At 50.0% G+C, this 25,989-nt stretch overlaps 1 protein-coding gene across 6 annotated transcripts in view; it reads right to left on the reverse strand.

Moving 5' to 3' along the window:
- RALGAPB (Ral GTPase activating protein non-catalytic subunit beta) overlaps positions 1-25,989 on the reverse strand; it is a 2,310,294-nt gene that overhangs the window by 2,036,061 nt on the left and 248,244 nt on the right. For all 6 annotated transcript variants that reach the window (XM_085618929.1, XM_085618931.1, XM_085618928.1 and 3 more), the window contains exon 8: positions 3,314-3,462. In XM_085618929.1, the coding sequence (XP_085475055.1) occupies positions 3,314-3,462 (149 nt within the window). The remainder of the gene's footprint in view (positions 1-3,313; positions 3,463-25,989) is intronic.

A 25,989-nucleotide genomic window follows, 5' to 3' on the forward strand; every position in this document is an offset into this window, starting at 1 on the left:
GCATTCTGTAATGAACAAATGTAACCAACCGCACTTTATAGCTATATTGTAATGTCATTCTGTATTTAATGGACTTTTATGGGCACTGTTTTGTACGATGCTATTATATCGACTTTATGTATTTTAATATTGATTTATTTTGACCTGTGCTTTCATAGATAAACTTTTTGAATCTGAATAAAGATTAATTTAATTGAATTGAATTAATTCAATTGAAAGTGTTTGTCATATTGTATAGGCTTTAGCCTACAGTATGTAGAGCATTTTGCAAGCTTGCTAACCCAAACCAAACTATTTATCGTTGGTATGATAAACTGGAATCATCAAGCTACAATGTCTTGTTACATGAAGGGTTGAAGAATGTGCAGTGCATCCTATTCTGTCTTCATACTTATTTAGTTGCCCCTTTTGTTCCTTTTTTCTAGCATTTAGATTAAGAATATTTGAGTTGTATGAGTGGCACTTGTCGGGTTACTCATCATAAATGCAAATTAGCTTCATAAACTGGATGGAATGTGAACAGCAAAGATGGAGAAAAACTGGGAAAGAGGACAGATACTGGCAGGATGGGTGAGATGTGAAGAGTGGTAGAGACTAATAGGGAGCGGAAGAGATTGTGAGAGAGTAGAAAAGATAATCGGACAGTGAAATAGGTAGTGGAAGAAAGGAAAAGTCAATATGAGAGTGGAAGATGTAGAAGGAAAGTGTAAGAGATAACAGAGCAGTGAAAGAGACAGTGGGAGAACAGAAGAAGCAGCAACAGAAAGGAAGACACACAGGGGTAGTAAAATAGTGAACAGTGAAAGAGGGGACAGGAGAAGAGAAGCCACGGGAGAGCGGAAGAGATGGTGGGAGGAAAATGAAGCCAATAAACAGAGGAAGACTATGATAATGGAATAAGTGGTGGAGGATTGGGTGGGATCTGGATGATACAACAGGATGGAGGATTTGAAATGGGAGAGTAAAAGAAGAAATAGTGAAATAAAAGACTTTGTGGGAGCGTGGAAGTTGTTTTAGGAGAATGAAAAACAGCACATGAGGAAAAATAGGAGTGAAAGAGAATGGTAGAATTGATGAAATAGTGGCAGAATGAAAAAAGTGGTCTGTGAGAAAAGCACAATCTGAAAGTGGAGGAGGATGTGGGAGAGTTGAGGAGGCAGTGAGACAGTAGAAGAGACAGTCTGATAGGGCAAGGCACAAAATGACAGTAGAAGAGACAATGGAAAAAAGGAAGAGAAAACAGGAGAATAGAATGCATGCTAAGAGAGTGAAATGCCAGCAAGAGAGGAAGAGGCAATAAGAAACTGGAGGACCTGTTGGAGATGATGGTGGCATGAGATTGGAAGAAGCGGGGAAGAAACAGGAAGTTTGAAGAGGGAGCAAGAATCGGCAGCAACAAAGGAAATTAAACATTGAGGGGGTGGACGCAGGAAAAATGGATGAGGGGGTTGAAGAGATGGTAGAGATAGAAGAGAGACTCATATCAAAGGGGGAGGGGAAGGGATGGTAGACTTAGTAGAGAGACTAACTCAATGGGAAGAGTGGAAGGGATGGGACAGGTACAACAGACGGATTTAACAGGAAAAGTCAAAGCAAGAGTACGAGTAGAAGAGAGTGACTCAACAGATGGAATGAAAGTGTAGCAAGCTGTGAGGGAGTGGAGAGTGGAAGAGATGGAGTGGGTGTGGACAAGGTAAGGACAGAGTGAAAGATATGATCAAAGAGTCCATGTGTGAGGAGAAAGGACAATGAGAAGTGGAAGAGGTGGCGAGAGAATAGAAGAAATAAGAGAGTGAAAGACGTGGCGGGAGAATAGAAGAAATGAGAGCGAGAGTGAAACATGTGGCGGGAGAATAAAAAGGTGGTGGGAAAGTGCAAGAGACTGACAGAAAATGAAAGGCTGAGAGAGTGAAAGAGCCTAGGAGAGAGTTAAAGGTACTACGGGAGATTAAAAGAGACTGCAGGAGAATGGAAGAGACTGTGGGACAATGCAAGAGGCGACGAGAGACTGTAAGGCACTCCAGGGGGTTGTAAGAGGCCGCAGAACGCTGGAAAAGATAGAGACCATGAAACAGTGGGAGTCGCGACAAGAGACGGTGAAAGAGTGGCGGAGGGGTGGGAGAGCGCAATAGTCAGCGGGCGTGCAAAGAGACCACGCCGCAGCGAGAAACACCCTGTGAACTATTTGTGTCTTTAGCTGCAAAATTGTTCTCCATAAACGAAAACAAGGCGTACTGTCTGAAAGCTTTTTTATCGCGGCGATCAAAAAGCCGCATTGTGAACACGACTAAAAAACAATCAGGGCTGAACACAGCAAGGCCAATGACTTTTGAAAAATAGACTTTCGGCTGATGTAGCAGCAGATAATTGCCCGCTTTTGTGCAGAAGAATGTGGTATATTCAGCTCGTCCACTAGAACAGAAACACTATTTAGACAGCTGGAAAAAACAAGACGCAAAGTAAAACAAGATGCGCGGCAGCGAGATGCGCTCTGTGATGCGTTTCACGGCCGCGCAGCCGTCAAAGTGAAAGTGATCGCGGGCTTTAAGGGTGCCAGCGAGCGATGCAATTAATGAGCTATGACGAGAGAGGAAAGCCAGATGGCGCCTCTGCTCGTAATGCCAGTAACCGCACGCTCTAGGCCACACAAAAAGCTGTGGTCGGCTTTTTAAAGCCCACTCACTAAATGTCTCGCCAGAGCAGCGCATGCGCTGGCTCAGGCGAGACCTAAAAAAGGAAGTGGAGGCAGAGGAAAAAATGTTCAACTAGGAGGAGCAGATGAAAAATTAGTTAACTTCTTGTAACTGCATTTGGTTTTCTTGTTATAGATTTATATAAATAAAGTAAATCAGCTAAATGTGTAGCCACTTTTATCAGAGGCAAATATTTCTGCAGTATCCATAGTCACATTGGCTAGCATTTTAAGTAGCACGTGTGGGGGAACCAAAGTGGTATCTTTTTGGTTATCTATTAGCTCCATTTGCAGTCTCATAAGATACACAAAGTCTTTGTAAAGTCTTTGTAAATATACTGCTAGAAAATTCCTTTTAGGTATAGGCATAGTCAAAGCATCGGGCTATAAAATATTACTTGCTGAAAAAACCAACAGCATGGATCAACAGCATCATACAAATGCTAAAATCTCAACTGCTGGGCTACAGGCAGTACTGCAGAAAATAAATTGAAATACTTTCACGTCATAAAATATTCATGCCAAAGGGGACCAAAATATCTTGTCCACACATTTTAACATGATATCATTGATTTTTTTTTTTTTTTTTAAGCTATTCTGAGAAAATACATTGTTACTTACCGTGGTGGCTTTCACGGTTGCTTTATTCACAGTTACAGTACGAAGCCTACGGGTATGAGGCGGAGTTGTATTTGTGGCAGTGCTCTGGGGCATACTTAGTCTATTAACAGGCGTAGGAGGAGCGCTATCTGATCGAGGTCGGGTTATACCTGGAAAAAAAAGTAGACGAGTCATTTGACATTGTTACAAATTCCTAAGCTCCTTACACAGAAATGACTGTTCTCGTATGAAAGAAGTATAAGGAAACTTGGATCTCCAACCCCCCCCCCCCCCCCCCCCCCCCAAAGCGTTAGACACTCAAGTAAAGTTCAGTGAAGTGAGCCCGAAAATATTTTTAGGCAGACAGGCAATTCTTCGATTACCCTGCATACGACAGAATAATAAACTGAGCAGAACAAATGAACTCATGCCATGTAAAAAAAATTGCACCCACTTAGCCATGATGATATAAAATAGTTAAAGCTAATCAGAATATTTATGACTGGCAAAGATCTGAAATTACTGCATGCAATGTATTATGGTTAGCAGCAACACGTCAAATTCTGCTTTTCTTTTGGGAGAACCTTACGTTGCACTATTCTACAACACTAAGCACCACTCAGTAATAACTTTAAAATATGCAAAATATAAATACACAGCTTCATATTTTGTTATCTAGAGAGCACATCTACTTACTTACCAATTTCGAAATTAGGAGGGTGGGTGAAACAGGCGTCCAATAATGTCATGTCACAACAGCATGTATCAATGGTTTGTGGCAGCTATTGTAGGCTACAATCACTGACGAGATATAGACATTCGAATTGGAGGATTATTTGAGTGACAAAGGGGAAGCTTAATATGTGGGGCAGCGTTCACTTTGTGAATCTTGTCTTGTGGCATCAAGGAGAGGGAGGACGTTTAAGCAGATAGAGGTTTTGAGGACCATGCATCCTGGACCCCTTCCCCTCCAAATGTCTTCTTTTCAAAAGCAGGGTCAGTTCCTCTGCTATGGCAGAGGAGCGTCGCCCTACTGCTGCTACACAGCCGAGGCAACAGAGAAAAATAAAAATGATAGCAAAATAATTTATCATTTCCTTTTTCACTGTTGTCTCTGCTGGGTAGCCGCAGAGCAGGGCCGCCATAATCTTCAGGAAGAGGAGTTGTGGGCACTACTAAGTGCGCATGATGGTTTGGCTTGCCGTCTTAGGCCGGCCAAACCGCCATGTGCACTTAGCTGTGTTGTACAGCCAGATGGAGAAAAGCCACAGTCACCCAGACACTATATGAGAGTTAAACCAGGCCGCTCAAACCAATCCCAGCGCTTCTCTCATGCTGGGAATAGTATTCCCAGAATGAGAGAAGCGCTAGGATTTGCATCTGGGAGCCTGAGCAGAGGAGCACAAAGGAGTGGACGCAGCGGCAGGTAAGTTGCAATTTAATTGTTAAATATATATTTTTTAAATGTCTGTGTTTCCACCCCCGGCTGCTGCCGCCCTACCACACCGCATCGGGTGCAGCCACCACTGTTTAAAAGAGATGGCCTGCTTAAAAAAGGAATTTGGAAATGCGTAGGCAGGGGTGGAGGCCTGCTGTTCCTAACTGGCAATCATTTCTCCATATAGCGACCTACTTAATTATCATTCATTAGAGCCAGGGTAGTTTACAACCCTCTCCAAATAGACAACTTTCGATGTGAAATATTTCTATATCAGCTGCATCACAAATTGCATCCCTGTTCACAAATCAGTTGGTGCGCAATTTGCACATCCAGGTTTGGGAACAGTTTATCAATCCCATAGACCTATATTGTACTCTCTGGGCAGTTCAGTCTGTCCTAGAGCCATGATTCGTCTGGCAACAGTTTACATTAGAAATAAATACAATAAAAAAATACTAATATAAATTATTTCAAGATAAACAAACTCCTTGTCTTTTTTGTGCTAGTTCCGAACAGTCTGAATAATAACCCTAAGAATGCAAATCTGAAAAAGGTAGCTCCAATACATAGCTGCCAGGTGGTGCAGAGTCATGCATTTTATTCGAATATTCATACACCATTGCTCAGCCTTTCCCAAAAGCACATGCCACACTGTGAAGGAATGCATGGTTGGAGGAATGTTGTATTTGTTGTAAGCCTTTGAGGGAAGTGTTTAGGTGCAGAGCGTGAGTGACCAGCGAGATGTTCCTATGCTGGGATGAGGAAACCAAAAAGTAATAGGTGGTTTGCTTGAATTAATCTAGGCCACTGGTAATTGCTGCAATTATGTAACGGGGCCAGATTAGTTGTCGGTTGAAGAAGAGTACTAGTCTACGTCTGTGTTCTCCAGATCACCATCCAGTGTGGATGAAGACTAGACTATAGGACGTAAACCAGATCACAATTATGCAGCGAGCACTGCCAGCAAGCAGTATGTCCTAAAAGGCTTGCTTTGTGCAGCCTAAAAGGGCTCCAAAACCAGTCCTGAGTAGGTCGTAGGAGTTTAGTACTGCAGAGATCCACCCACTCCATTTTACCGCCCCAGCCCCCAACTATATGATCAAATTGTTCCATATAGAATCACATTTGTGGAAGAGTGAATTAATTTGCAGGCGTTTGTGTACGATCTCTATTCTAATTTAGTGTTTTGAAGGGTTTAAGCATCGTTCAGCAATGAAAGGAATTTAGTCAACTACAATTATCTGAGCTGTATGTCACATGGCGGGCCCATTAGGATACATCGGAGATCCGTTCAGTGCTGCAGTTTGTGACTGGGAGGCTAAAACAGCAAGTTCTATACCATAGCTGATATGCTAGGTAATATGATTCAGGATGTGATATTCGTTGGCCTATGCACAGTATATGTATGCATAGTTCACAGACCTTCAAGCACAGTCTCACACCTTCACACACGAACGAAAGGGTGTCATGATCCAGTTGCATCGTCAGTTTATGGAGGACCGTTAGTGATAGCATGACAAATAAGTAGTTAAATTATCGCACTTTCTCTACCATTTGTACCTTTCCCTTGAGAGACGGTTGGAGGTGAAACCATCATAATCCTGGGTAGTTTTTACGATCAGTTGGGTGACATTGTCCTCTATCATGGATCTATGCCATCAATTAAGGACAAAAATATAATTAAGGTTATTTTTTTTTGTTTGTTTGTAATGGTAAGGGTAGCCACCATCCTCAGCAGGTGTAATATACACATTGGCATTGCTAGAACTTCTCTCTTGTTCCAGTTGATCTTGAACCCTGTAAACAATGAAAAGACAGTAATAAGACAGAATAAAGTGAGTAACGAAGCTTCAAGGTCAGTGAGCATCAGGAGGGAGGTCATCTGCATACAGTAATAGATTTGAGGGTCCAATAGTCCTAATGCCTCTTTCATTCAGACATTCTCATCAATAGGTGCTGCCAGAGGTTCTAACACGTACTAAACAACAGTAGCAAGAGTGGGCATCCCTGTTATTTTACTTTAAAATCCTACGCTACTAATAATTTTGAAAGAATGTGAGAGGAAACCACCACAGTTCACCTGTGCTTAAGTCCGTTTGCAATCCTCCCCTAGCCATTCCTCTCTAGAGTCCTAAATACACATCCCCACTCGATGATGTTGAAGGCTTTCTCCGTAATCAGGAAGAGGTCGATTTTCTAATCAGGAGAGTCCTTTGTGGGCCATAACAGGTTAAACCGTGTCTTTAGGTGGCTAAATGTCTAACATCTTGGGAGACATTTTACTTCTGTCCTTTGGATATGGTTGCAGATCACTCTTGAATTATTTGGCAGGATCTTTGCTAGAATTTTAATGTCAATGTTAATTAAATTGGCCTGTGTCTGTTGCAATGGAGAGGGACATTATCAGGATTAGGGAGAATGGGGATCACCGGCCTATCTGACAGGGAGTAAGAAAAGTGTACTCTCTTTCTCCAAAGGCCTTGTAAAGTATTTTAGTCAATTGTTCTTCACACACTTAGTATAATTGTCGGGGAAGCCATCTTTTCTGGGTTATTTGATATAGGGGAGGTCCAGAATGGCTGTTGCCATTTCTTCTTTGGATATTTTACTACTGACCAGATCTTTCTTTTCATCCATTAAGCATGACCTGTCAAGGAAGATATGAAGACTAGGGGTGCAGTTCTTTAACTCAGAGGAGTGTAGTTTTTTATACTATGTTGCCAAGGCTTCAGAAATGGCAGGAATCATTAACCGAGTTTTTTCTTAACTAAATTGTGCCGCCAGTAGTCTCCACATATGCTCTTCCTTCCTGTTCCTAATTGAAACCTCGAAGTGTTTTCAGTTGCTTAACTAAAGATGGAGCCAAGAGAGAATTTCGCATCTTCTAAGTTCCTCCTATTCTTAATCGTTAGGCAGTCAACACGTGTTCTAGGGAGGGATTTAATGATGAATTAAATTTTGATTTGCTTCTTAATATTCAACCCACCCCACTCTAACTGTCCCCAGATTGCCTGCTACAATAATTATTTGAGTTGGTGATATAGTTCCCTTGTTTCCCATTATGTATGTCCTGCAGTTCCTTCCTTTTCTGAGGAAAGCTTATACCTGGCCATAATCATTCACAAACGTTGCCACATTGAGCTTAGGTGTCCATGCACAACGACTACAGCCATCGGGGATTGATCTGCGAGAGGAGTCCAAATCTTAATATATCACTTGGAATGATGCCAGTTGCAAAAAAAAAAAAGACAGTCAATCTTTTGAGAGGGAACCACAGACAGATGACAGGATAGTTAATTATTTTTCCATAGGATGCAGTAATCTCCAAGTGTCTAATACCCCATGACCTCTAAGGACAGCCATCATTGCCCTGTTTTGTTCATGATGTATGTTAGCTGGGCTGTTTTTTTTTTTGTTTTGTTTAACACAGAGTTTTATATAGCACAAACTTGACCTGAATCGGGTATCAGAGCACTTTACATAGCACCAGTTGCAGTTCATGAGGACACATTCATTTTTTGTTAGGCACGGGGAGATAAAGTGATTTGCCCAGAATCACAGGATGTTCCTCGTCATTGCAGAGACTCGAACCCAGTTCTCTAGATTTTAGGTCGACCGCCCTAGCTGTTAGGCTAATCCCTCTCCTCACTCAAAAACGGGGTGGGGTGCAGGCTTCAAATCTCTTCTGATCAGTGTTTGTGTGGATCTATTCTGGAGAGTCAAGACAGATTCTCTTGGAGGTGTTAGAAGCATAGATAAAGTCAATTATAAGAGATGTGCTAGGCAGGTATACTCTGGTGAAAATAAAACTAACATTCTCTGTCCAGTCAGGTCTTCATTTTCTTACACGAGAATATTTTCTTAATTAAAATGGCCACCCTGCGCCTTTTGGAACCACCAATGGAAAGGCTTAAGGGAGCAAGGGCTTGCCGGAACTACAGGATATTGTTTTACTCTCTATTTTTAGTTTGTCTGACTATTTGGGTGAGACGAATCTCTTAATAGGGCTATGCCCATTTTCTTGGAGGAGAGGTTTTTTTTCTGGTTTATGTAGTGCCCCATACCATGGACATTTAGAGACCAATCATTGAGAGGTGCCAGGTGATAGCTAACTTTTTGGGATACATCTGTTTACTGGTTTCATACAAGTAACAATATAACAGGCCAAGGACACAGCACACTTTAATTACTTAGCATTGAAAAGCGCTGACATAACTCACTTCGCCACCTTACATAAAGCGACTTAGTATAATTAAGTCTGCTCAAGTGTCTTCGTGTGATGATGAAGCGAGCCATGGACCCCATTATCTTGTGGTGTTTACTCATACAACCCCTCCAATTGTATATTTATTTTTAAGCCTTACAGCAAAATTCATGCCCTGGGATCACACCGATACAGGAGGGGGCGTGAGTGATCTCTTTTGGCCACTAAGTAGCCAATGGCAGCTAAAAGGCATGCGTGCCTTGTGTGGTCCAATTCCTTCATAATCTGAAGGAGAGCCACCTTGGGATACAGCGTTATGTAAATCTGAAGGAGGTGCGTAATGGTGGTTGTGATAAGCCTGCTGATCAGTCCCCCTAATAGGGCTAATTATTACAACATGGCTGTACTCTTCTTGGGGTGGTTCCTCCAGATTAGGGAGAAGACTTATTTGTCTAATCTGGAGACGCCTTGGTGTCAATGAGGGTCGGCTGAATAGAATTGGCCACATATTGCTTTTTAATTTGATCAACACCTTCCTGTTTTTCTTTGCACAAGGAAGTGGCAGAGAGATTGTGAGTGTCTTCTACTCAAAGAACCAGATATAGAGTACCAGTACAATGATATGCGAGGACATGCCCAGACCATGCGGAAGAAGAACCAGTTTGCGTCGCTGCAGTGCAGGTAGTGCGTGGACACGGAATGCTCCATCCGACACAGTTTCTCAAGACTATAATATATGTGGTGCAAGTATTGAAATTATATAAGTCTAAGAGCAGGTATAACCATGAGTACTGAGCCACATTTTCTTCATGTCAATCGTCATCGGGTTCACCAACACTGGTAATCCAGCAAGCACAAAGCTGTTGAGGGGGGTAAGGAGCATTAAGTATGAGGGACTGATATAGAAAGGAGAGGTCTTTCAGTCCTAGCGGGCCAATTGTTATTTTGGGCTCAGGAGGTTTGTAGTTAGGATCACACTAAGTAGCTTACTGTGAGCCTCAAGGGCATAGTAAATCTGCAAGCAGCAGAAAAACAGGGACTTGTGTAACCAATATTGTTCCCTGGAGTGGTTGAAGATTATGTGGTCAACCTTCCAGAGGTCACCCAGCAAAGAGATTCCAATGATGTACCAACCCATGTAAGTCCTGTAGCTGAGACACCTGCCGCAGCCAGGTATTTGCCCACAGGAGGTTTGTGCTGTGGGTTACTTCCACAATTTGATGTAAGATAGGGCAACGTGCTAGGATAATAGTGTGATCTTAGTGATCTGTGGGAGGGAAGCCGGCAGGTGGCAGGCCACGTGTGCCCCATTGGTCAAGCTGGAAAAGTTCCAAAATCAAGGCGGAGTCTTGACGTTCTGCAAAAAGCCTTTGGGCTTCCCAGTAGTATAGTTCTAGTTCCGGTGCTCCTAGGCCCCACTCAAATGCTGCTGCTGTGGACTTGGTGTGCAAGGCTCTAGGGACTTTGCCTGCCTAAAAGAAGCCCATGGAGGGAGACCAAAGTTCAGCAAAAAAAAAAGAAGGGGGATGATAAATGGGAAGAACAATCATCTTCTATATAAAATCAACCTAACCAAGGAGATTAAGGGGGAGAAGGGTCCAAGCGTCCAGGTCTGTGCGTAGACTGCAAATTAGGAGGGGGGAGTACATTGTGTGCCCAAGTGGTCTGTTATTGGCGGTTATATTGACAGAGATAACAAACGGGTTCTTGTGTGGGCAGTAGTTTGTCTGGCATGAGGGAGAAGGGTGTACCGTCAAATGCATATAGGGGGCATGGCCTAACTGGTGATGCAGTAGGCCGCATGCAGAGCTTTCAAGCCCACTAAAGGCCTCAGAGCCAGAAATCCTGACCAACCAAGCTTGCAAGCTCAACAGGGAGCTCACATCCCCTGTAACGTCAGGGGGCTCCCCCAAATCATTGCAGCCCCTGCGGGTGGCACAAGACTGCTGACACCAAGCACGATCTGATCCTGTCCGGAGCTTGAAAACAAAATGGTGTCCGTCCGACCACCACTTTTGGGAACCCAGTGACAGTGTTGTCGAGAAGTGCCTGGAGGACGATAAATATAGTGCAACTGGGCAGCCAGCCTTGACCCCTTTCGTCTGGTGACTGCCCTCTTGAGAAGCAGTATGGGCCAGGATTGTACGGTGCCGTGCTAGCCGGGCCCTGAAAGTACACGGCAGGGTTGGAGAAATTTAAATGAGGGAGCGTGGTTTGACAGATCCTGCAGCCTCTCACCAGCAGGGCGCGACGCGGGCTCATCCACACCGCTGCGGAGTCAGGGAGCAGTCCCCGTAGGACTGTGTGAAGAGTGCGGTAAAATAGGAGGTCATTTCTCTGCATCTGCAGAATGAGAAATGCCAACCCCTCCCTTCTACTCAGAGCATGAAGACCGCAGAGGCCGCTGTGCCTGCCTTAGGCCCCCCAGGTCAAACAGGATTACATTAGAAGCCATCCCAGAGTCATTGGATGATCATTCAATTACTCTAGAAGTCATTTTCACATCATCAGACATCATAAAGCTCTTGAAGTCATCTTGAGTAGTATGATTTGAGGATGACTAGAAAATTAGTATCTGATGACTTCACAAGATGTGATTGATCCTGATGATCTCAGGATGAGTATTTTATTACTTGACAAGAGGAAATTGTTCCCGATGATCTGAGGATGATGGGTTTGATTACTTCACAAGCACTAACCATATGGAATAATTCTTTGTGATTCAAGGATGATTTGCTAAACACTTGAAGCGCCTATTCTCCATTTTTGCTCCATTTTTTTGTTAAACATGTAGACTAGTTTGATGATTTTGCAATTATTTACTGGGCGCAACATCGGCAGGGCCCGCGGGAAAACTTGAGGCCTGGAGCCAACCCGAGCCCCAAAAAGGGGATCTGTACTGAGGATCCAGATAGGGAGAGAGAATGCAAAATAAAGAACTGGATGAAAAGGCAGTCTAAAAGGTATAACTAACTTTCATTCTCTCTGTGGCAACCCTGAGGGGGACACAGGAGTATCAAGTAGGAAGACAGACAGTAGGTGGATGAGATAGCACTGGTCCCAGGGCACCCTACGGAAAGGAATCGGACCATCAGTGACCCACAAAACTACTGGCAAGTATGTGAACCCTAGTAAAGGGCAAAGGTGACAAATAACCTGGGAAATTAAGTGCCGCCAGCCAAGCCCATGATGGGAGCCCAGGGCACAGACTATAGACACCTGTTTACCCCTCCAACATGTCACACATGGGTTAGATAGACACGACTAGCCTGTTGCAGCGACAAGAAAGGTGCGCTGCACGCCCACCTAAAGGAGAAGGTTCCCAGAAGCAGGCCAGTGCTTGCTATGTCATAATCCCAGCCAAGGAGCAAGACAGACTGTGGGGAAAGTGAGGCGATGGAAGGCTGATCATGCCAAAGCAGAGAGTGGTTCAACAAGGGCCAGAGGGGCACAAATCAAGGAGACTGGTGGAAGACTCAGAAACAGAACCCTGGTAGGAACATGCACAGAGAGGGGCCAGCGTTGATATCACAAGTCATCCTGATCATTGGATCTCCACACGCAGGAAGCGAGACAATATTGAAAAGAGCACTAACTGGAACATGGTTAGCCCACGCAATGCAAAAGGGACCCGTCACCCAGATGCCAGGACGGTAGTTGCTGGGGCTGATGTCTCCTAAGAAGGGACCAACAGCCCCTTGTTGGCAGCAGGCACAGCAACCATCCTGCAAGCTATCAAAGATAAAAAGATCTCTCTGGAAACCCAAATCAGCGTGGTGGTGGGGGAAGTGGAACTGCTGCGAGACAACCACAGAAAGCTAACAGACCGAATCAAGGAGTCAGAAGATCAAATAGGTGCTGCCCTGCTGCAGTTGAAAGACCTGACCAAGAACTATTCAGCCATGGAGTAGGAAGCAAGATTGCTGGTGAATAGGTTAGACGATGCGGAGGGCAGATCCCGCCACCACAACGTCAAGACTCGTGGAAGTGCCGGATAAGTCGGAGGGCCCAAACATAGAACTGTTTGTAGAGGAGTGGTTGGACAAGGTAGTTCTGCTGGGGAAGCATTCCTGGTTCTTCTCAGTAGGAAGGGCACATAGAATCCCGGCATACCCGTCTACCCCCGGAGCAAGCCCATGTTTGTTCATAGCACACCTACTGAACTTTAGGGACAGGGACGTCATCCATCAAGCAGCAAGGAAACATGGTACCTGAACAATTGATGGACAGGAAGTGAATCTGTACCAGGACTATACCAGTCACATACCCTTGGCCCACCCTGGTTGTGCCATGGTGCACCTGGGTTTTAGGTCCCGGGTTCAGCGGCTGTAGGAAAGTAGTATCTGCTTCTTATGGCTACCCCCACTTTTTTGCTTGATGTCTCACTGTTTTGACTAGTCTGACTGGGATCCTGCTAATCAGGACCCTAGTCTATCTGCTTTCTCCGTTTAATTGACATACATGTACATTGGTACACTTCAGATTGGATACTGGGGTACCCTTATAAGTCCCTAGTATATGGTACACCATGTACCCAGGGCATAGGTACCCCAGAGGCCTCCCATGAGCTGAAGCATGTATTATGCCACCCATGAGAGGCCATGCAAAATGGAACCTCAGGTCTGCTACTTCAGCCTGTGTAAGATGGTGCTGGCACCACTTACATTAGATAAAGGTTCACTGTATTTAATAGTCACTACACTTAAAACGTATAAGTCACCCCTATAGCAGGCCTTAACAATCCTGAAGGCAGGGTGCATGGTTTTATGTGAGAGCAGAGCCTTTCTGCCGCCTTCGGAGACCATTCTCCCGGGTTGTCTGTGACTCAGCTGGACATATAGGTAGAGGTGCATTATAACCTTGCGGTAAATGTTATCTCGAAAACAGCTGCATAGAAACATATCGAGTTTGGTATCAAACACCTTGGAATCATACTTCCACACCAGTAACTGGTGTGGGAGGTATGATTCCACCCTCCTGAAGCGAGCTTCGTGGGGTCACTGGTCTTACCGGTGCCAGCTTTCTCGCCCCGAGCAGCACAAAATGGATGCTGCCGACCAGAGACCCACTTCTGCCCTCCTGCTGCTGAGCCAAGCTCCAGTGGCATCCAGTCACAGGAAGGTGTGACCACCTCCCAAACAGGATTTAGTGTATTGGGGCTGGGTGGGTGCACTCAAGAGTGCCTGAAGTCTGCACTTGGGCCACATTTGGGGTCCCTGTGCATAGTCCAGCTCAAACCAGTTCTGCGAGCCATCGGCTCCTGCTCTGGTGCAAATTTGACGAAGGACATGGGTGTAGCCACCCCTCTGTCCTGCCTCTCCCCTAGGAGGGTCCCCTGAATCTGTCCAACCCTCTCCCGTGGGTACAAAAGGGCTTACCTGGCTGTAAGACTCTAGATTTTACATGGACCAGATTCTACAAGAAGAAACCACTGACCTTCAACCGTCTGGACACCTTGGACTTCGCTGGACCTCGACTGGGCTCGACTTCGTCCCCCTTTCCGTCCGAAGCTTAGTTGATGCCTTTGCTCCATACAGGCTCCATGCAGGACCTGTGGTGCACTTAAGACAACCTAAGAATCTCCATTGGAGTGAAGGAGTCACTCCCCTGCTTCGCAGGCACCTAAAGCGCAACTGACCGTGTGCTGCTCCTGCGGACTCTGAAGATTTCAACAACACAGGAGGTGGGTTCCTGAAGGTCCCCGAGGTCGATCTGCCCTCTCACAGAGTTTGAGGCCAGTATCCCTCGTGGGGGGTGCTTAACCCAAACCCCTGTGCACTGCGTTCATTTGCAAGTGCATATGCTTGTTGGCTATTCCAGAGCTTGTGCATTGGACTCCGTGTAGTTCTGAACCTGAGCAGTATTTGCACCAAAGAACTCTGGCCTCCTCGCACCGTATGCTCCGTGGGCTGGTGCTTTGCAATCTTGCTCGAGGTCCCCTCGCGACTCCGGGTCCTTCGGCCTGTGGGTCCCCTGGGGGTTTTCTTGATTGTTCTTGGGCTTTCCTGGTTGCTCCAGATGTGCCCTGACTCCCCATTGCTTGGTGAGTCTCCTGGACCTTGCTGGTCCACACCGTAACCTGCTTGACCTTCCTGCATGGGTTGCTTTTGCCAAGGCTTGTTGGTGCTCCCGCCGGACATCGACCCCTCAGCACTCGACATCCTTCGTGGGACAACTTACCTCTGGCTCCTGGTTGTCCTAGACATCTCCTGGTCCTCTTGGGTGCACAGTCAAAAATCCATTCCTCGCACCTGAAGCACCAGACATCGGTGGGCATTTGTCTCCCGAGCCCCTGGTCACTCTGAAGAGACCCAGACTCTGTCCCCTCTGCTTTCAGGTTCCTTCCATCTAGAACCCAGGCTTGGATTCCACCGGACCCTTTTCACCTTCACGGCAGCAGTACTTCACCGCCTTCCGTTGAGAATGACAAGAGTTTCCAGCCACTTCAGACCTATGCACCTGGCTCCCCAGGGATAGGTAACTCAGGTATCCACGGGTGGGGTGGCTCTTCAAACTCTTAAGTTCCAAAGGGTTCGCTCAAAGTCCTCCTAGAAGGGTCCTCAAACATTAAAAATGTAACCGCGACTTTGCCATGGAATTGTACTGAGCCTGCGGTTGTGTTCCCACACTGCACCTGGCCTCCGTGGGGTCCCCATCTACTCACCTTGGGTGGTTCCTTGGGGTCCCAGCGATTCTACATTCTCTAGACCTTGTCTTGATCTCAGTCGTGACTTTTATACCACTATTTAAGTATATGGTTTGGTCTCCCCCTGGAGCCCACTGTGTGTTGTGCTACTTACAACTGTTCTATTGATCTTTTATCGTGTGCTTTATGTTCTATAATTGTGTAGAGGATAGTAGAGAGTTTTAGATTAATAAATACATATTTTTATGCAAGTACTGTGTGGTTCTGCTTCATTTAGTCATTCAGGAGGTGATATTCTGGTAAAACAAGCAGCTTTACATTCCTTCAAGATTAAGCCTGGATGCTTCTACCACTAGGTTAGCTTTCACCAAGTTATATTTGACTTCATACATCATAAGGGTCATGTGGATTGGTACAAGGTGCCCACTTTAACTAGTGGAAAGCATATACCAAGTCCAGGGAGGTGTGGGTTGCATGGATCCCCCAATGAATCCCCTGCAAACCTCAAGTTTCAAGTCATATGGTCAGGTGCATAGTGTAGTGAACAATTCAGTGGTGTTGGGGCCATATATTTTAAAGAGGGTCAGGGCCGTTTCTCCAGAATTGCCCTGCCAAATAATATATCTTCCCTGGTCATCTGTCTCAGAGTGGAGTGTGCTGAAAGAACAAGTTACTTACCTTCGGTAACGATGTATCTGTAAGAAACATTAGTTAGATTCCTCACCTTAGAATATCCCCAGGCGTCAGACTGGATCCGGAAGATTTTTCGTCAGCAATACCCCTTGCGCGTCGCTAGGCGTCGTCTGCGGCTCCGCGTCCGTCGTCGTGCGCCGGAATGACGTCGGAGTACTTAGACGCCGCCCTCGCGCGCTGACGTCGGTTCTTGTACATAGCCTTCCGCGCCAGGAACGCAGAGCCATGCAAGAGACCGACACTGGTGCCAAAAATTTCTAGGGCCCTGAAAGGTATAGCCTTAACCCTAGATGTCAGTTCGCAGAACGGGGAGGATGGGTGGGTCGGTGAGGAATCTAACTAACTAATGTTTCTTACAGATACATTGTTACCGAAGGTAAGTAACTTGTTCATCTGAAAGAAACACGTTAGTTCGATTCCTCACCTTAGAATAGATACCCAAGCAATACCAACCCCGGTGGTGGGTCTGCGAACCAAGATCACACCAGAAAGTCCTGGAGGACAGAACTGCCAAAGAAGCCATCCCTCCGGACTTGGCTGTCTAGGCAATAATGCCTGGCAAACGTGTGCAGCGAAGCCCACGTTGCCGCCTGACAGATGTCCTGCAAAGGGACTCCCCGTCCCAAAGCAGTAGTAGCCGCTGTGGCCCGAGTAGAATGGGCGTGCAGCCCAACAGGCGGTTCCTGTTTTGCCAAGGAATAACAGATTTTTATACACAAAACGACCCACCGGGAGATGGTCCGTTTGTGTATAGCTTTTCCCTTCTTTGCACCCACGTAGCCAATGAAAAGCTGGTCGTCCACTCTGAACTGTTTAGTGCGGTCCAAATAAAAGGAGAGCGCACGTTTTGGGTCCAGACGGTGGAGCCGCTCTTCCTCTTTGGAAGGATGCGGAAAGAAGGTGGGCAAGGTGACAGATTGCCCAAGATGAAAGGGGGTCACCACCTTCGGTAGAAAGGAAGGACGAGGCCGAAGGACAACCTTGTCCGGATGAACAGATAGAAAAGGAAGCTTGGACGATAGAGCCTGGAGCTCACTCACCCGTCTAGCCGAGGTGATGGCTACCAGGAAAGCAGTCTTAAGAGTTAGAAGACGAAGAGGACAATTGTGAAGAGGCTCAAAGGGAGCGCACATAAGGAATGTCAAGACAAGATTCAAGTCCCACTGAGGCATTACGAAAGGGACCGGAGGGAACGTGTGAGTAATGCCTTTAAGAAAGCGTGACACTACAGGGGACTTGAAAAGAGAGGGCTGATCTGGAAGCCGTAAGAAGGCAGAGAGAGCAGCAAGATTACCTTTCAAGGTGCCCAGGGCAGAGCCCTGCCGGGCCAAAGAAAGAAGTAAGAGGAGAACCTCAGAAAGAGGGGCGGAAAGGGGATCCACAGCCTTTGCTGTGCACCATGCCACAAATTTGTTCCACCGGCAGGCGTATACCGTCTTTGTGGAGGGACGCCTGGCTGCCAGAATGATATCACAGACTTCAGGAGGCAAGTCAAATGGCATCAACTGCCGCCGCTCAATCTCCACGCATGGAGGTGGAGGCTGGACAGGTTCGGGTGGAGGACCGTCCCCTGCTGCTGCGACAGAAGACCCTCCTGAAGGGGAAGACGTATCGGAGGATCAGTCAACAAACTGAGTAGCTCGGGATACCAGTACCTTCGTGCCCAATCCGGAGCCACCAAGATGACTTGGGCCCGGTCGCGCTTGATCTTCTTCAGCACTCTGGGCAGAAGTGGTATAGGCGGAAAGGCGTACAACAGACCACAACTCCACTCGCGACGAAAAGCGTCGCCGAGCGAGTGCCGCCTTGGAAATTCCAACGCGCAGAACTGCTGACATTGCGCGTTCTCGTCGGTGGCGAATAGATCTAACCAAGGCTCTCCCCACTGCTGAAAGAGACCTTGCGCCACCTCGGAGTTCAGACGCCATTCGTGATCCATCATACACCGGCGGCTGAGTTCGTCTGCTCTGGCGTTCAGAGAGCCCGCCAGATGTTGAACCACCAGGGTGACGCCCTGGTGTTCCAGCCATGTCCAGAGGCGCAGAGCCTCCTGACAAAGGGTCCACGACCCCACCCCGCCCTGTTTGTTGCAATACCACATGGCGGTGGTGTTGTCCGTGAACATCTGCACGACACTTCCCCGGACAGAGGGAAGGAAGGCTTTCAGTGCAAGTCGGATCGCTCCCAGCTCCAACAAGTTGATGTGGAGGCGAGACTCCGCCGGAGACCAGAGGCCTCTGATCTCCGCCTCTCCCATATGGCCACCCCATCCCAGGAGGGACGCATCCGTCACTACGACATGCTCCGGTAGGGGTAGGGAGAGGCTCTTGCCCGTGACCCAATCGCGGTCCGTGAGCCACCACTGCAACTGCTGTGCAGTGCCCTCCAAGATCAAGACATGGTCAGACAGGTTGCCGTGATGCTGGGCCCACTGAAACTTCAGGTCCCACTGCAGAGCCCGCATGCGCCGCCTGGCGTGATGCACTAGTAGGATGCAGGAGGCCATCAGCCCCAGAAGCCGCAACACTAGCCTGACCGAAACCCAGGATAGAGGCCGAAAGATGGGTATCAGGGCCTGTATATCCCGGACCCGTTGCTCCGGTGGATGGACCCGGAACTGCGCCGAATCGAGAACCGCTCAGATGAAGAGGAGCTTCTGAGAGGGGCTCAGGTGTGACTTCGGCACGTTGATGGAAAACCCCAGCAAATGCAGGAGATCCACCGTAGTCTGGAGGTGGGAGACGACTGCCTGGGGCGAGCCCGCCTTCAACAACCAGTCGTCGAGATAGGGGAAGACTGGAACCCCCGATCTGCGCAGATGAGCTGCGACCACCGCCATCACTTTCGTGGACACCCGAGGGGCACTGGTAAGGCCGAAGGGGAGCACGGTGAACTGAAAGTGCTCCTAACCCACCGTGAACCGCAGGTAACGCCAGTGGGCCGGCAGTACGGGGATGTGGAAATATGCGTCCTGCAAGTCCAACGCTACCATCCAGTCTCCAGGGTCGAGGGCAGCTAGAACCTGAGCCAAAGTTAACATTTTGAACCGTTCCTTCCGGAGGAAGGCATTGACGTTCCGGAGGTCCAAGATAGGGCGTAGGCCCCCTTTGCCCTTCTTGGGAACCAGAAAGTAGTGGGAATAACAACCACGACCTACTTCTGGGCTCGGAACGCGCTCGACGGTCCCCTTGGCCAAGAGGGCCGAAACTTCCTTGTGGAGAAGATTCAAAAGATCCCCCGAGATACGGTGGTGCTGCGGTGGCATGGCTGGAGGGGTCGTCTCGAAGGGGAGGGAGTAGCCCCTTCGGACGATTTGCAGCACCCACCTGTCCGACGTGATGGAACGCCAGTGGAGCAGGTGATGGCGAACTCTGCCGCCCACTGGCATGGAATGGGCCTGAAAGCTCGGACTAGGAAGGCTTTGAGGCGGATGCTGCCGGGGTGGATGTGGACTGACCGCGTCGTCCTCCGGTACCGCCTCGGCGGAAACCACGTCCGCGTGAAGGCTGGTTCTGCGGCCGGTGGCTAGGCGGACGTGAGGAGGTGCCCCTTCCTTGGCCACGAAAGGAGCGAAAAGCGGAAGTTTGTGGCCGCGGGCCCGAGAGGCCCAAGGACGTGGCCGTAGCCCGGGAGACCTTGAAGCGAGCCAGCGCACTGTCCGCTTTGTCACCAAAAAGGCGAGCGCCATCAAAAGGCATGTCCATGAGGGTGCTCTGGACATCCCCTGAAAAGACGTGGACCGCAGCCAGGCGTGACGTCGAAGCGCCACCGTGGTAGAAATCGCCCTACCCAGCGAGTCCGTAGTGTCGAGTCCACATCGGATAGCATGGCGCGCTGCATCTCTCCCATCGGCCAGGGCCGAGGAAAGCCGCACCCGGGCCTCCTCCGGGCACAGTGGCAGCACATCCTCCACCGCATCCCACAGAGAGTGGGAATAACGGTCCAAGAGACAGGCAGTGTTCAAAGACCGCAGGCCCAAACTGAGCGAAGAGAACAGCTTCTTACCAAACTGTTCCAGTCTCTTGGAATCCCGGTCCGGAGGAGCGGACGGGAAGGAGGATTGGGAGGTAGAGGCCTGGATAACCAGACTCTCGGGGATGGGGTGTTGGGACAGAAAACTGGGGTCGCCCGGAGCAGGGCGGTGGCGCCTGGCAACGTTCCTATCCACAGGAGGGACTGTGGAGGGCTTGGACCATGTGCCCTGCAGAACGTCAGTGAGGGCCTCATTGAATGGCAGCAGAGGCTCAGTGGAGCATGCGGCAGACTGAAGCACCTCAGTGAGGATGTTCGTCCTCACAGCCACGGCAGGCAGCTCAAGCCCAAGGGCTTCGGCCGCCTTGCGCAGCACCACAGAAAAAGCTGCACCCTCCTCCGAAGCCACAGTCGGAGGAGAGATGAATCCAGTGTCCAGAGAGGTATCCAACCCACTGGCCTCCCCCAGTTCATCTGCACAGTCCTGTGCAAGTTGGCTCTGAAGGGCCATAGGGTCATCAGATCCCTCCCAGTCGCCCCCGTCATCCGATTCCTGGTAAACAGGAGGAATGATCGGAGCCGGTCGATAGACAATGTGTCTCTAGCGGAGTCGGATGCGGCGTCGGGACCGGACAGGGGCTGAACCAGTGATCAACATCGACCGGAGCCGGCGTTGGGGGTGGTATCGGTGTCGGTGGAGGAGGTGGACCTGCGGCGTCGGGGCAGGAGCCTCCAACGGCGCCGGGGCCGGAGCCGCCAGCATGCGAGGTCGCCCAGTCGAGTCCGTGGGGGCCCGAAGGCGCGCCAGCGGGCGTCTGCGGCGGGGCCAGGCTCCTCATGGCCGAGAGGAAGGCACTGACCTCCGCCGGCGTCGCGTCAGTCCCAGGGACCGTCGGGTATGGGGACTTGCGCGGCTCCTGCAGAGCCACGGGGGTGGAACCACCTGGACCCCCAGCCGAGTCGTGCGACCGGCGAGGGAAGTCCGAAGAGCGGTGTCGCCTCTTGGACTTCTTAGAGTGCCTCGACTTACCCGAAGACTTCGAGCCAGACGAGTGACCATGTCGAGTGCGGCTCCGCGACCGATCCTTGGACCTCCTCCTGGACCGGGATCGAGAGCGACGCGGAGCCGAGTGGCGAAGCTCGAGAAGCTTGCAGGACCGCTCCCGCCTAGCTTTCGAGGTCAGGGCCATACAATCGGAGCACGACGCCGCGTCGTGGTCGAGGCCCAAGCAGTACAGGCACCGGCGGTGATGGTCGGTCACCGACATCAGTCGGTGACAGTCGTCGCAGGCCTTGAAACCAGGCATCCTACCGGCACCAGAGTCGAGAATTGACCAAAAAGAGTCGAAAAAGTTAGTCAAAAATTGACTAAAGGGGTAGCTCTCCCGGATCTGTGCTTACTGGCACGGAAAAAAGAAGAACTGACGTCAGCGCGCGAGGGCGGCGTCTAAGTACTCCGACGACGTCATTCCGGCGCACGACGCCAACGACGGACGCAGAGCCGCAGACGACGCCTAGCGACGCGCAAGGGGTATTGCTGACGAAAAATCTTCCGGATCCAGTCTGACGCCTGGGGATATTCTAAGGTGAGGAATCTAACGAACGTGTTTCTTTCAGATAGGTTACCCTTTCGAACATGAATAAGGAAGTCTCCTGAAATAGGAAGAGTAGGAGGAGGCCAGTCTTGAGTGCGCCCATCGCGCCCCAATAGTGGTGGCTGACTGTGCAGTGAGGTGTGTCTCCTGTATTAATGCAATGTGGACCTGATGGCAGGCCGAGGACGAGAGCATTTGCTTGATCCTCTTGAGATTGTTTTAGCCGTGCACGTTCCAAGTGAGTAGATTAAGACGTCCAACAGATGTATTCATCTCAAATCTCACCCATCACACATTGGCGATGACTAGGGCAGCGGAACCCAGGGCGTAACAGAGTAGTCACAGAGGGAATGCATGTATGGAGTCTCAAAGTAGTAACATTCCCACCCCCACCCACTTCACCATTAAGGACTTGCCAAAGTCATCCCCAATTTATTAAGAAATTACAACCATATTCATACAAAAACATTAATTGTAGAAAGACTGAAGAACAGTCATGATATATCAAAAGCTGGTGGGGTACACCCTTGTGTAGGAGCGAGATGCCAATTACCCTCTTATAGAATAGAGGGGGCCGGGAACATGGTTACATTCCACCAGACTAAATGGAAGAAACTCAAGGGAGAGTATCCACAGCTGGTAGCTAAATGGTCCAACAATGTTAGCTGGTACATTCTACGTAGCACACCGTATAGCATAGAGACATATTTTACCAATAAGCTTCATGGAGCCTAATAGTCCCAAACCGGCACACAACAAGCACACAATATAGTTCAGGAGCCCAATACATGTCAGCATTCAGCACAAGCACTTATCTGCAAAAGCTCATGGCCTTTTTATACAGAGTTTTTTAGTCCCCCAGCGTCCACTGCATCCAGGCCAGATCTGAGGGTTGCGGCGAACTCGTCCCTGAGACTCAATGAAGTCCATGACTGTTTTCGGGGAGGTATAGTTGTTTTACCCTTGTGGTCTACTCCCAGTCTGGCAGGGTAAAACATGGCTCTCAAGAGGCCCAGGGACTGTAGTTTATTTTTCGCTGGTATGTATCCTCTCGAAGCTGCCTGCACCGCTGTGGTGAAATCTGGATAGAAAGCAATCTCATTGCCTTGGTACAGGGTGACTTCCCCCCCCCCCCGCCCTCCCGAGAGGGGCAACACAGTGTAGTGACCTGTGGGCGCATTTCACTATTAACATAGAGGACAATTGCTCACTATCAAATACCTCTCTCAGTATAGATTATATGTAGCATTCGAGGCACCCTGTGTTGGTGGATTCTGGAACACCCATTATGCGCAAGTTGCTGCACTGTGAACGCTCTTCCAAGTCCTCATTTCTAGCTTGAATAACAGCTAGGATCTTATCCATGTTCAGCTGCTTACGGGTGCAAGTCTTGCTCTGCCCCAGATATACGCTGTTCCGCCGTGGCAAAGGCATGTGGCATGTTTGTTTAGCCTGGCAGCCATAGTATCCATGCGGATATTTAGATCCTGTCATCTATAGATTGCAGAATCTGCTGCATGGCCAGCAAGGTGGTTTCCAAGGATGTACTAGGTTGAGGTGACAGCTCTTGCTCAGAGTCTGAGTGCACATGTAATGAAGGTCTGGGTGTCCGCTTGGCCTTTAAAGTGAGACGGGTGGGGCGGAGCCAAGATGGCGGTGTGAGCAGTCGTCCTGCTCCGGAGCTCCCGCCAGGGCCAGAGGTAGCACCGGCCTATTGGCCGCCAAATAGCCTTGCCAGTGCCTGGCTTGCATTCCTGGACGTCCAGAGTCCGTCGGGTGCCGGACAGGAGCGACTCGCAGATATCCGGGCTGCCCGGCTCGTGAAACGGAGAGGCGGCGCGCTCCTCAGCCGGAGCTACGCCGGAAGAAGCAGGACCCACAAGGGGCTCGGCGCCCAGTGGAGACAGTGACGGCGGCCCGGAATCGTGGTCGGGTGGCGAGGAGAGAGGGACCCCAGGCGTAGGGGCCGATCGGAGTGGAGCCCCCCCGAGAAGCTGTGGAGCAACGTGGTACCCGGGCGAAGTCAGGTCAGCTGGAGGGGAGGCCCGGAGCGAGACTGGAGTGGTGGCGATGCTGCGCGATGCCGGCTATGGAGGGTGCGGCCTCGACTGAGCTCTGGTGCCCTGCCGGGAGGTGACTAGGTTGGGTGTCGCATGGCTTGCCGGTGGCAGACTGCGGCGGTGCACAGCGAGGTACGGAGGACCCTGTAACGGAGCGCCACGGACGGCCCGGAGATCGGAGGGGGAGGGCGCCACTGCAACTCGGACGGTGAGCGGGGGCCCACTGCATGCTTTCCTACTGCCTGGCGGTGGTGGCGTGGTCCGGGAGCGGCCAGCGGGCGGCGCGGCCTCAGAGGGTGGGGGCCTACAATCGGCGCGCAAAGCCCCGTCCCCGTGAACTTTTGATGCACACAGGGGCAGGGGGTCTCGGAGGGGACTTCGCCCCTCGGTGGCACGGGCCTGGGGCTGTGACTGAGCTCTGAAGCAGAGTGGACTCCTGATACCATCCCCCGGGCTGCCATGAGCACTTCGTGGGACCGAGTGTAGCAGCTCTGGGATGCCCGGAGATTGTCCCCTTGTGGCACAGAGACTTGATGGTCTGGCGGTACAGTACAGGGGCCTTCGCCGCGTAAAGCAAGGGCTGGTGATGAAGAGCATGCGCGGCGGCAGCATTTCCTAACGGCCGCATACAGGCAGGCGAGGCCTTTTGTCGAAGACACGCGGTCGCCGCCGTGTTGGTGCTGTGGACGCGACTGGTGAGCACGGCCATACCAACCAGGGTCGGAGGGCCCGCCAGCGGCACAACACTCCTGCGGGGGCTAGAAGCGGTGGCGCCGCCAGCAGCGGGACACAGAGGACTGCCTTGGAGCTAGGCAGAGACGGTGAGCCGGGCGGGGATCGGGCCTTGTGCCCCCGGAGGAAGACCGGAGGGCGGGACCCTTGGGAGTTCCATACGGGACCCCGCGAGGTGCGCTATGTCCACTGTCCGGAAGAGGCAGGATAAAACGCTGAAGGAGCTCTTCAAGTCCCCGGCGGGTCAGATGGCGGCGACGGGCGAACCTGGGGGGCCGCGAAAAGGGAAGTCGGACGACGGGGGCTCTGAACCCATCACAAAGGCCTTCTTGGAGTCGATGTTTGCGGCGCTCAGGGGTGATATCCAAACTCTCAAGCAAGAGTTCGCGTCTGAACTCAAGAAGGTCCGCGGCGACGTGGACGGCATTGGTGAGAGAGTAGCGGAATTAGAGGGCAAGAGCGACAGCAGGGATGAGGAAATAACGAACCTACAGCAAGAGATCATCAGGCTGCACGACCAGCAGGTGGATCTGCAGGTACACCTAGACGACCTGGAAAACCGCTCCCGTCGCCACAACATCAGAATACGGGGGGTGAAAATGGATGCAGACTCCAAGGAACTTTTCACCTACGTGAGGGAACTGTTCAATCATATCCTGGGGCGACCGTTGGACGCCGACCTGGAGATTGACCGGGCACACAGTGGGCCCCCCCAGGGCGCCTGCGGCCCCTCCATCGGACATTCTGGTGTGTGTGAAAGACTACCGCACCAAGGAGTTGATCATGCAAAAGGCGCGCCGCCTGCACCCCTTACAGTTTCGTGATCATAACCCGGTGTTATACCAGGATCTGTCTGCTCTCACGTTGCAGAAACGGCTCCTATTTAAGCCCATCACGGCACATCTCCAACATAAGAACATTTCGTACAGCTGGGGCCATCCCTTCCGTTTGGTGTTTCGGAGAGATGACAAACTGTACCAACTGCGCTCTCTGTCAGAGGCCAGTCGACTGCTGGGGGTGACCCTTCCGGAGGAGGAAAGTGGGGAGGAGACCCCCGTGTTGGGGGCAGGAGCTGATGTACCACGCTGGCGTCAACAGGGGTGCCGTCGCCGTCCTAAGAAGCCACCGGCGGCGGCGATCTCGAAATGCCGGTTGTCGGCGCTGGAAGCGGTGTCTATGGACCTTTCAGGTTCTAATAATGGCTGACCAGGACACATGCGGCACCTGAAAGTGGACACTATTAATCTCTGGTTGCCTGGCGGGAGGGGGGTTTCTTTCCGCGAGCGGCGGATATACCCCAATGACTCTTTACCAGTCACGGACGAGTGACGGACTAGTTGTGTTTCTGTTGTTG

Source organism: Triturus cristatus, chromosome 7, assembly GCF_964204655.1.
Source record: "Triturus cristatus chromosome 7, aTriCri1.1, whole genome shotgun sequence".
Classification (NCBI taxonomy): Eukaryota; Metazoa; Chordata; class Amphibia; order Caudata; family Salamandridae; genus Triturus; species Triturus cristatus.